Below are 12773 nucleotides of genomic sequence, written 5' to 3'. Positions count from 1 at the left end.
TGTGAATCGATCATTGCAATAGCCTCAGGAAACAAAATTAGTAAAATTTTGTATTGCAAAATCAGTTCAGTATATTCTTTATTTTGTTCTAAGAGTTCAGTATTCTTACGGTCGACAATTTACCGTAAGTGAAGTGTCCATTCGTCGTTGGAGAGGTGAACGACAGCAATCTGTTGCCACGAGCCTCTGTTATACGTGGGAAGAAGTGGTACAGACTGTTAGTCCATTCTTCCTTCCACTCCTGGATGATCTGGGAGTTAATTCGGCAATGGTAGGGGCATATCTGCAAATTACTTTGTAAACCCTCTCTTCTTGGCCTTCTTTGCACCACCCACCATATGGTAGCTCTGTGTTTGATTATTTTGTATTTTGTCCCCATAATTATGAATAATGTTTTCCAAAATGCACCTATCATTCTAATGATGGACTTTGTTTATGATATTTTTGTTACATACGTTGTGCAGTGCGTTAGGGCTCTGGGCCGAGATAGAGCGTGAACAACTTTGAAGAACTCTTATAACCAGTGGCGAAGCGTGTTGTCTCGGGAAGGGTAGGCACAGGACGGAGCAGGGTTTGGGGGAAGGGAAGATGTGATTTTTTTTTAACAGTAGTATGTTAAAATATAGCCCCTAGAAAATAAAAGATAACATATTGCCTGAATCTCGTCTACTTAAGTCGGGATAGTGATTGTAAAGGATAATGTACTGATTAACGCTCTCGCCTTATAATCAAGAAGTAGAAGGTTCGATTCCTCCTGGAGGCATTGGTTCAGATTCTACTTTAATCTAGTCTGGATTAGATATCTGAGAATAAAGGAAAATGAAAGGAAAGGAAATTTCGTCTCAATATCCCTTTCCTCAAAGAAATAAAATACTTTCCCTCTCTGAATCGAGATTGGTGTGGGGCACATCCAGCAGCTAACACTTCGCGAAAAGCGGTTCCTCAAAAGAGCTGAAAGCACCAAACTTAACACTGGTAACCAACTTGCATGCATTATTTGCAGTTAGAATTCTAATAATGCCTACTTTGATAGGTTAGGAGGCCAGGCTTAGAGGTGTTAGCAACACATTTTCGCTACATGTTAGCAGCTGGGTGTGCTCCGCTCCCGGCACAGCTCTGAATCTTCCATGGAAACACTGCTTCAACAAGCTCTGTACGTCCACTGCCTGCTTCGTCACGCGCTCGTACACGATCGGCACTCTTCGGAAGTCAAGGAGAAAGGGTGAGAGAGAGAAAAGAGGCCGGCCTCTCAGGTTACATTACAGGCGAACGTACCCCTGAAATTATGCTTTCCCGCACGAATCACATAGGTTGTTATGGGACCAGCTGAGGCACTCTCAGGTACGGTTCCAGGCAGGGTTGCAAACTTGCGGTAATTATCGGAAGACCAAGAATTTCAGTTTTCTTTTATTAAGCGTCGTTTAATGAAATTTATAAGTAATAAAATAATCCGTTATAGACAAATATATTAGGGTAGGCCCAGCCTCCGGGCCTCATAGGACGCTTCGCCACTGCTTATAACACAGGTTAGTACTTGTTATGCAATATAAATATAATTGTCTATATGCTAAAGATATGTGCCTAAATAAGGGATATGTTACGGGACAAAAATGCCTGCATCTGAGCCATATCTCAGCCCAGAGTCAAAACGAATGAATGTACTGTATATTTTAGGTAGTCTACTGAGATTGGTCTGTCGAAAAAAATAACCGCATTTTATATTATGAACATGCATAGGTTTATAAACTACATAGAGGGTCTGAATGTGCTCGAACCTATTCGTACCAATTTATTTATTAGAGACTCAGATTTTGAAGTTATGTAATCCATGTCATCGTTGCATTTGTCGTAATTTCACATCTAGATATTTAGCTCCCTTTACTCTTCTAAAATTTTTCTCTGAGTTTCATGTGTGGGAATTTATTAGCATTCAGTTTACCCTTTAGGATTATAAAGTGGGTCTCCTGGGTGGCAATCATTAATTTCGCCGTATCACACAAGTCCTTGAAAGAGTTTATCGCTATGCTGGACTTCCTTTCCAACTCTGTTCTTGAATTACCTTATATTAATTTATTATTATTATTATTATTACGTCATCTGCATAGTCTGTGCTTTTGATCCCAAAATATTTCCTAATTTTTCTAGATATGGTTCCAAGTAGAGTACTGCATTGGACCACTTTCACTCGCTCAAACTCGATCGAATCTCCCATGCTCGAGCGATCGCTCGAATATATAGAACATCAAATATCATTTCAATGTGACAATAATCGTACAAATATATGTGTAAAATTCACGCTGCTAGTTTCAGCCCATAATCATCTATTCATTTTCATATATTGCTATATATTGGTAAGTTAGGCTAAATTACATTTTAACATGGAGATGATGACTGTGTTCACTTTTGTTTGAATTTCACTGCGTCTTTCACTTCATGAAGTATATTTGAAGTCCCACTACCAAAGACAAATTACGGTTGTACGTGAACTACTGGTCTTCGAGCATATACCGATAGTTTGAATGTTCGAGCGTTATTTGCTCGAACAAAGAAACAGTATATTCCGTAAGCCATCTAGCATCATCCGTGCGAACTATTAGACGATCGAGCAAAAGAGCCTCGATGCAGCACTCTAGTTCCAAGTTTAGATTCCACAATTCTGGACCTAGAATTAATCTCTGTGAACATCTTTGTGTTGTTGATTTTGAGACCGTGAATTTAGGAGATCTGATATGCTTTTCTGTTGGTGCAATAGCTTCCATAATTCTGTCGAGGGTTCCTGGGCTATCAACGTCTCTTTAAGGTCCTGAAAAGACTCGGCTTGGTTGGTACAGGTAGATGTCAGTTCGAAGCCTCACAACGCCGTCAACGTCTCTACCATCTGTGAGGGCCTCTTTTTTCAGTTGGAAGAGGGACGCAAGGTCATTTGTACCTTACAGCCTTGCGCCGGAGAACCAACTGCAATCGACATGATATATCGCTTGCAAATACACTCGATATAAATGTCGATTGCATCTGTGTATGACAAGATCTTGCTTTAATGTCCACAGCGATCTCTTGTAATACACCATTCTTCCTCTTGAGTCTGCAATATTGACATGTTTAAATCTAAGGTAACAAAAATTGCACAAAGCACTTGAAATACCTATCACTCAAGCTAACCTACAAGCTTAAGGAATTACTTTGCAGACCCAAAAGGAAGAACCGTTAGTGGTCTTACATTACAATCTACTATTTGCGTACCTACACACACACACACACTGGCTATCAAGACTTACTTCATTACATAGCTACATTTTCCTGAAATAACATGGAAGATCTCAGGGATTACTGTTATTACTGTAATTGTACTGTGGTAAGCTGGCCAAGTTCACCCCAGCATAACAATAGTGGATGCTGAGCCAGTGTAGGACCTTCCCGACCAAGCAATATTCCAGAGCTGACGAACTCGTACTAGCTCGGAAAACCTCGTGTACTATCACACCGTAGTATAGGGCCACCAACGCATAGGCAGGCCCGTTGTCCTAGGTGGAACTTCCACGAGGTCTCCTACCAAACGGCAGGGAAAAACTTTATCGGGAGAGGTCCTACAGTTTTACTTGCCATCCAAATAACAGGATTCCATAAGACATAGGATGGAAACGTAACATGTGAAGTGATTTTAACTTTTTAAAAAACAAAGAAAACTGCCTTAGTCAGCAGCTATAGTGTGTTTAACATGGAGACAAAGAATAATCGTGTTACAGCAAGAATCCAAGTTACTTCAGGAACATCCTGTGTGTTATATTTTGTTAGTACAAAATATAACACACAGGATATAACTAGTAGACAAAATAGCAGATAAAGAGAATAACTACAATTCATTCTGCAATCTAATCTATGAAGCTGTATACAGCAGCGGTGATGGGACTCTGAGTTCACTAGGTGCCATCTAACTGAAATCTGATTGGCAGGCTTTGGCACGATAAGACCTATTTGCCACAGGGTTTATCTATTTTATAGAGAAACGCCTTTGAGGGTTCCAGGTTAGAATGATGGCCTGGGAATAGGTGTTCGTTGTGGCTGTCCCATCATCTTAATTTTTGCAAGTAGCCAAAAGTGGCAGAAAACAGAGTAAAATAAGCCAATCAATGTAGCAGTAATATTGTAACATAAACACGCCGGTTTGGTGACCGAGTGTTTTAAGTGGCCGACTTTCAATCTTGCCACCAAAGTTACTGGGTTCTAATCTCGATCTGAACATGGGTGTCCTTGTAAGTGTTGATTCTTTAATTTAATCATATTATCACTCATCCGCATCGTCGCTACTAACCAGGAATTACAGAAAAGCGACTGAAAAATAATAAAATTAAAAAACTTACGTACTATCCTCCTGCAACTACCAGCATATCCCCACTTTCGAATAGAAATCCGGTATGAAGAACTTTTACCTTAAGTAAAAGTGTGATACATTTCTTACGCATGTTGGGTCGTCAGTTTTTGGATGTAGTTTCATAGCAACATTATCGAGCTTCAACAATGAATAATAAGTGTTGCATGTTAAAAACATTGTTGTGCTGTTGTGTGTTAGATCACGTTCACTTACAAAATAGTCTAGAATGTAAAAGAAGTTTCGAACATAAAGAAAGTAAATATTGAAACTGAACGTGAAGTTAGTAAATTTCTGGACTTAAAATAATTTTACTTTTTTTAATATAGCCATTTTGAACTCGTTGCACATTACCTGTATCAGTTCATTTTGAATTTCAGAACGTGGATAATTATTGTGAATCTCATTTTATTGTATAAGTCTGAATGTTCTTATGGCTGTAATTTTCTGTTGTTTCTGCGTGTATAGAGTTTCTCGATGTTCTCAAACTGCTAAGTTACGAGAAGTCAAAAATTGTGTTTATGCTTATCAAGCTTTGTAAGAGAACGTCTAATTGTTGTTGTTTGGCTTCCTGAATATTCTAAAATCACCACCCGGTTTACAGTGTCGTAGCATGGGCATTTCGGGTGGGAACGCCAAGTCCGAAGGATGTGTCGGCCCTTTCTTGCTTAATAATTTACTTATGGTATTAGTCGTCACAGGTATTATTATTGCCTGAAGTCAGCTTTGTTTTCAAAAAACATCATCCATGCATGTTTTAGCTAGAAAATTAGATGCCTCACTATGCCACAAATGTTTTGAACTCTGGTATTTTATACCTTTCTGCATGACGCAAGTCATTAAGAAACCTACCTGAATCACAAGCGCCTCTGAATAACAGTAGACGTCATTGTTGCGGGCGATCCAACTACTGATTGATTTGGTTTATTTTACTTCGCTTTTCTACCACTTTTGGTTAATTGCGAATATGAATATGAGTGATGATATTAATGAAGCTGATGAAGGGACACTCACATAGAACACCCGTGCTCACCCCGGGATTCGAATCGGGGGCCTCTGTCATCTTGGCGCACTGTGCAAAACACTCTGACACGGAGGTGGGTGGATGATTCAACTATAGTACACTCAACTGACGTAACAGTGACAATTAGTAATTCAGACCACTGTTTATTACATCTTGAGAATGTTGATAAACATTTTAAAATAATATTGTCCAGAGATCATTCGATGTTAAGAGTTTTCAAATGAATGCTAAACATTTCCATTGACAGATTCTAACGAAATAATAATAATAATAATAAAGAATAGTTTTGCGGGTTAAGTGGTAGAACAGCCACAGACTGAACTTCTACCACGAGGACTTCACCAACTTATTTGACAAAAACTGTATTGATCTTTTAGTTTTTAATGCACATTGCTGTTTTTGCGATAAATTATACAATGCAGTGGCCATTATGAAGTGGTATATTTGAATTTGGTAAAGTTACCTCAGTCAATATTGCGTATTGTAGCATCACATAGCATGGGTAGCATGAGCGCGAAGAACCCGGTAGAAATTCTACCGCTGTCGTCTGCTTCAGAAGGCAGGAAGGGTCACATGAACCAATCACGTAGCCCTCTGCTCCATACGCTGGTGTACGAGAGAGTATTTGTGCTCGTGCTGTAGACATCCAAGCTTTCCCTCCAGATAGACAGCAAGGAATATAAAGTCCTTTACGCCGAACCTGCATGGCATCCGGCCAGGAAAGGCTTTGAAAAAAAAAATATGCTAGAACGAGTGTTGTTAGTAGAGCTTTGCAAGCGGATCGCGAAAAATAGTTATTTTAATGTCATGAAGGTCAAACATATATGATATTAGTCAAGTTTTACTTTATATTTGCAGCATTTATGCATTTTTGAAATTTTAAATCTGGGAACGCCGGGCGTACGGGCGTACTATAACACTACGCCACTGCCGGTTTATTTAAAATACTATATAGTTGACGTATTCAATCAAAGTGTAATGTTTCACTAGAATTTATAACCAGTTAAAAACGTAATGTAGTTTTATCGGCCACAAAAATTAGCCCTTTCCATCTATTTTTCTCACTTCTATTTATTACTTGTAAAAAAAAAAAAATAAATAAGGCCATGGGACGCGAGGCCCCTTCGCCCACCCTTTGCTACTCCTCTGTTGTTTTCATAATTCCTTCCATTTTCACGGTAAACTGAAAGTCAGATATGAGGAGTAAAAAGAATAAACAAAGAAATAAAAACTCATTCTCTGAAGTGGTCTCAGCTCCGATTCCCTTTTAACGCATCTTGTAGACTCGTTCTGATCCAAATTTGAACTGTAGGTCCAGTTCTATCATGAGCATAGAGTGGAGCTTCACAATACAAAAAATAACAACAGTTTGGAAAAAAATACCGAAAAATCAAGGTACCTATTGATTAGCCATAATTAAAACAAAAATAATAACCTGTGGCGTCCCTACCAAATGCCGGCCTCACTCTCACCTGCTGAGTTTGCAGTTTGAATTCAAATCATGGGGAAATTAAGTCAATTTCTTGGAATATAATATTGGTACATAACACAATCCATACCTGGATCTGTACAAGTTTATAATATCCATGTGCAAAAACATGGATTTAGTTTATAATTGTCAGGGAAAAATATGAAATTTGTCCTGGAAAACCTGGAGAAGTCAGGGAATTTCATTTCTGCTTGTCTGTAGCCACCCTGGATAAAGTCAGGAGATGTTAAGTCAGGGGAGCGACTGGTCACCAAAAAAGTCTTTCAACATGTCTAATGCTTCATTTAACATATGACATGTTGCCCCGTCTTGTTGAAACCAACAATCACGTTCGTCAATATCCAGCAAAGAAATAAATTGCGTGATAAGTTCACGGTATACTGTGCAATCGACTGTAGTGTGGAAAAAAACGGTCGACTATTCGGCGCCGTGACCACACACCTATCTTTAGAGGATGCAACTGTTGTTCTTGCACCACACGTGGATTGTCAGTTGACCAGTATCTGGAATTCTGACTGTTGACATAACCATTAAGATGAAACCAAGCTTCATCGCTGAAGAACACCTTGTCTAATACATTGATTCCTTGGACTCGAATAAAAGATTTGAACCAACGAAAATATTTCCTTCGGGAATCCAAGTCTGGCATCTTAAGTTCTTGAACAACCTGTACCTTATATGTGCGTATGTGCACCAAAAAATTTATACATTGTTCCTCCCAATAATGAGTGCTACAGGAAGAAGAAAATTGAAATTAAAAAAAAAAAAAATCCCGGGTTCGATACCCGGTGGAGTCACATAGTGGTTCGGATTTCACTTTAAACTATAGGTCCAGTCCCGATTAGCCTTACTGTGCATAAAGTGGACTTAAAACACCAATGACTAATTCAGAGGGCTGAATGGTTGTAACCCTTGAAGAAAATGTGTATTGATGGAAATGTAAACAAATTATTCCTCATAGCATAGAAGGGAGTCTGCAGGGTGGCGACACACCTGGAAAACCGGGAAAAGTCAGGGAATTTGAGGTGTCAAAAAAAGTCAGGGAAAGGTCAGGAAATGTCTTTATTGACATTTTTTTAAAATATATCATTATGGATTACTACAGAGATTTCCGGAGGAGCAGAAAAATGTGTTAAGCCTCTACATATTACGTGGAAAATGCATTGAATTATCATTTTTTCTTGTCCATATGGCAGTAGTAAGGGGACAGAACTGTCAACAGATGGAGAGAATGGGAGCGGGTGGCGCTGTCACATAGTCGTCGGACGTCGTAATAAGGCATTTTGTTGGACAAACTGAAGGAACATGGAAACAAATAGGCTCCATTGATACATACTATTTTTGTCGAATATCACCACTGGACAAAGTATCTCACTACAACATGCGACAGAAATTGCATGCATGGCACTCGTATGGAATTGATTTTTGTTGGATGTCTTCGGACTGCAAACATCCAACCAAAATCGCATGCATAAACGAGCTTTAGACTGCAAATATGCTGCTGAAATTTTATTACTCTTCTGGCTCGTGCTTACGAAGGTTTTCTTTCATCATCCTTACGTATTCCTGGTTTCGTACAAGTTAACATACATTTACAATGACATTGCACTATTCTTAGATATCAAGAGCAATCCAACAAAACGGGATATACGAGGCTTGTCCGGAAAGTAAAGATACAAACACATTTGCACGTTAGGGGAAAAATGTGTACCAAAGTTGGCAAAACTGGCAGTGACCGTGATCCATACGACAAGGATTGGGAGCGAGTATTGTGCGAGGAACACGCGTTGGAAATGGCAGCAGCGATACCGAATCCCGCCAAGTGCGAAGTGCGCGCCGTGATCAGGTTTTTGCAGGCACAAGGAAAGCGTCCATCGGAGATCCACCGAGAAATTGTGACTGTGTACGGGAACGCAATGAATCGTCAAAATGTGGCGAAATTGTGCCGTGCCTTCGCAGAAGGTCGACGTGATGTTCATGATGAAGAGAGAAGTGGGAGGCCGTCCGTGATCACTGACGACCTTCGCAATCGTATTGAAGCAGAGGTGCGTGCGAATAGGCGGGTGACAATTCGAGAATTGTGTGTGATGTTTCCTGACAGTTCGAAAACCACTATTCATGAAGTTGTGAGTGGGTTAGGGTACAGAAAGTTGTGTGCACGCTGGGTCCCAAAACATTTGACTGACGAACACAAAACCAAACGACTGGGATATGCACTGGACTTTCTTACTCGCTATGCAGAAGAGGGAAATGCATTCCTGGACTTCATTGTGACAGGTGATGAAACATGGGTGTTCCACCATACGCCTGAATCCAAGCAGCAGTCACTGCAGTGGCGCCATACTCATTCTCCAAAAGCCAAAAATTTCAAAACGTCAATTTCAACCCGCAAGCTGATGGCAACCGTTTTTTGGGATCGCCACGGCATCCTGCTGGTGGAATTCATACCGCCTGGAGATTAAAGCTGAAACCTACTGCCAGACTTTGAAACATCTTCGACGTGCAATTCAAAACAAACGGACAGGCGTGTTGTCAAGTGGAATCTGCTTTATTCATGACAACGCCCGCCCCCATTCAGCGAATGTCACCAAGGATCTGCCTACACAGTTTCAATGGGAGGTCCTTCATCATCCGCCATACAGCCCCGACCTTGCACCCAGCGACTACCACCTGTTCCTGCACCTCAAGAAAAATCTTGGTGGAAAACACTTTGCCGACGACGATGAAGTCCGGGAAGAAGTCACAACTTGGTTCCAGATGCAGGCGGCGGATTTCTACGATTCAGGGATACAAAAACTTGTTCCGCGTCTGAACAAATTTTTGGACAATGGTGGCACTTATGTGGAGAAATAGCCTCTGTATCAGTGTATCAAGTGTACCTTTAGTTGCGAGCAATACATTTCTTTTATATCTGTTTGTATGTTTACTTTCCGGACAAGCCTCGTATATTGAATACTATCACGAAAAAGTGAAAAATAAATCTGCATTGGTGAACGTTATAAAAAATTGGCAAGTGCATTCTCCCAACCTCAAATTTACTGCAACACTAGTATTGCAATGAAATTAACGCCACTCTCTGTCCTGTCTGTTTAAGCTCGGGAGAGATGGTCATTAACCTCTCACTGAGTGAAGTTAATGTCCAATATTATGAAATAAAATACTAATAATTAGGGCTAGGATTTTTATGACCTAAAAATCACCAAAATATGCAAAATAAAATATGCTCTTATGACCTAAAATTTTACAAAATATGCACTATAATTTGAAAAATATTCCCTTATAACTAGATTGTTTCAAACATCAATATCTAACTTATGCTGAAATATTTCACTTTCACTTTATGGGCCCTGGTGAGTTGAAATGTACAATGAATACTTTCTGTAAATTTTCAATTAAAAATGAAAAAGATTTTGCTGCAGTCCAAAAAAAAAAAAAGCCCTCGAGTGAACATGGGAGTAACAACGAATCAACTTGGAAAATGACTGTATATTTCTTGAAAATGCGAAAATATGCTAAATATGACCGAAAATCCATCAAAATATGCTTTATCACGTACAAATGGCCAAATATACCAAAATATGCCCTTAAAATCACCTTAATTCAATTAATTTCTTCACAATATGAATTTCTATATATTTTGGGAACCCCACCCTTACCAAAAAAAATGCTGTCATAATAATCCTGCCCTACTAATAATAAATACGTAAATATTTTAATATCATATTTACTCGAATCATTCAATCATGCTATATTCGCTTCAGGAGAATCTGTAAACTGAAATAATACAACTTGTAGATGAAGACATGTCTCTGAAAAAGTTTCCAACAAGGGGAGGATTCGATCCTTCAGCCTCAAGATTGCAGAGCAGCTGCCTTATGCACAAGACAAAACTGCTACTTACTGTGTAACCACCCTTTTCCTGCTATATTCGCTTCAGGAGCATCTGTAAACTGAAGTAATACAACTTGTAGGTGAACACATGTCTCTGAAAAAAATACCCCGCCGAAGAAAGGATTAGATCCTTCAACTTCTTGATGAAGGAGCAGCTGCCGTAACAACAAGACCAAACTGCTACTTGTTTAGAACACCCTTCTCCTGCTATATTCGCTTCAGGAGAATCTGTAAACTGAAATAATACAACTTGTAGATGAAGAAATGTCTCTGAAAAAGTTTCCAACAAGGGGAGGATTCGATCCTTCAGCCTCAAGATTGCGGAGCAGCTGCTTTAAACACAAGATCACACTGCCACTTGCTGTGTAATCACCTTTTTCCTGCTATACAACTTGTAGGTGAACATGTGTCTCTGAAAAAAGATCCCGTCGAGGGGAGGATTCGATCTTTCAACCTCAAAATTGCTGAGTAGCTACTTTAACCACAAGACCAAACTGCCAATTGCTGCGTAACCACCCTTTCCCTGCTGTATTCGCTTCAGGGGCACCTGTAAACTGGAATAATACAACTTGTAGATGAACAAATGTCTCTGAAAAAGTTTCCAACAAGGGGAGGATCGCCTAATCAAAAACAAAGATCCCCAACGGGTGGGTTTGGGTAATTAGGAGCAACACACTTACTGAGTTAGGTAATGGGGGTATTTTGAAAAAAAAAATGGTGTTAGTTTAGGCATTTGCTACTAGATCGCGCCACTTGTCATTGCATAAAATCTGAAAAAAGTCGTCCCAGGTGAGAGGATTCGATCATTCGACCTCGTGATTGCGGAGCAGTGATTGTGTCAGTATTTCTAATAACATAATATAATACATAATAAACATAAAAACGATTGAAATTCTGTAGTCATTCACATGATGACAATGAAGAATAATGAAGTAACGGCTTTGTGTACAAATAATGCCATGTGCTCATGTACTGAGAAAAACTGCAGTTTTCAATATCACATAAAATCAGTTAAATCCTGAGCTTCTTGACATGAAAATACTACCAAATGGAGTCATGGTGGTCCAGTTGGCAGAGCGTCTGACTGCCAAGCGGGAACCGGGTTTGATTCTCGGGATGGGTGTTTTTATTTTTTCCCAGCCTCTGGTGTTTACACAGCATGTTATAAATGGGTACCGGGAAGCAACCTGTAGGTAGGTGGGCGGAGCAGCGTGGTGCTAATCGCATTACCTCCACAAATGAACGAGATCGTGAATACGTGGAGCCTCCACATTCCCCTATATTCCTTCATGGCACGGTGCAGTGTGCACGGTGAATTTTACCTACCTTACATTATGAAATAAATTTTAAAGTGCACTGTGTTTACATACTGACTGAGATAAACCTTCACTTTCACTGCTAGCAGTGGATAGATTTTCATTGGTTAGGTAGGTGGTTGGGGCTCATCTGACACTCCGAGCAAGGGAATGACGTCTTCTGATATCGTACATGATTTCTTAGCAAGCAAAGGTAGAAAGGTTGATATTTGTGGATCAGACGAGATAAGTAGATGCTGATCTTTGTTGGTAGAAATCCTTGAGATCTCGCGGGAAAGTCACTCTCTTAATGTTCTTGATTCTGCTTCTTGAACCTTCTCAGAGAGCTGCCGACTGGAAGAACAGATGCTGCTATGACATCTGGACCGTGAATCAAGATCTTGTGTAGGCCATCGGGATTATAATACCAGAAATATTCAGCTACAAGAAGTTTCGCAGTTTTCAACACATATCAACGAAAACTGTGGACGTTACTACGGTGACAGGATGATAGTGTTTACAAGATATCCTCGTTGATGCCTGTGATTTCGACTGACGTTTTAGGATCTTGAAAGAATAGGTGTGTTGTCTTGCCACTTGGAGGTGCCACTACTATGTTGTTAAGGCTTGTCAAAGACAATGTCCATGAAGCGTTTCAATTTCTCCTGGATGCTCAGTTTTCGGGCTTTCGTTTTTGTTTTGTCTTCT

At 39.8% G+C, this 12773-nt stretch overlaps 1 protein-coding gene across 1 annotated transcript; it reads left to right on the top strand.

Annotated features, from left to right (window-relative positions):
* The first annotated feature begins 8582 nt into the window (after positions 1-8582).
* LOC145988253 (histone-lysine N-methyltransferase SETMAR-like) lies at positions 8583-9341 on the top strand. Its single transcript, XM_083123121.1, has one exon. It carries the CDS (start codon positions 8583-8585, stop codon positions 9339-9341), a length of 759 nt encoding a protein of 252 aa, XP_082979247.1.
* Positions 9342-12773: the final 3432 nt, after the last annotated feature.

Source organism: Lepisma saccharinum, chromosome 1 (genome assembly GCF_977018435.1).
Source record: "Lepisma saccharinum chromosome 1, izLepSacc3.1, whole genome shotgun sequence".
In the NCBI taxonomy this organism is placed as follows: Eukaryota; Metazoa; Arthropoda; class Insecta; order Zygentoma; family Lepismatidae; genus Lepisma; species Lepisma saccharinum.
The sequence above is the reverse complement of the archived record's forward strand: the minus strand, read 5'-3'. Positions and strand labels throughout refer to the sequence as shown.

Bases quoted from the DNA above. Each gene is read 5' to 3' on its own strand.
- LOC145988253 (XM_083123121.1), top strand. From the start codon at position 8,583: ATGTGTACCAAAGTTGGCAAAACTGGCAGTGACCGTGATCCATACGAC.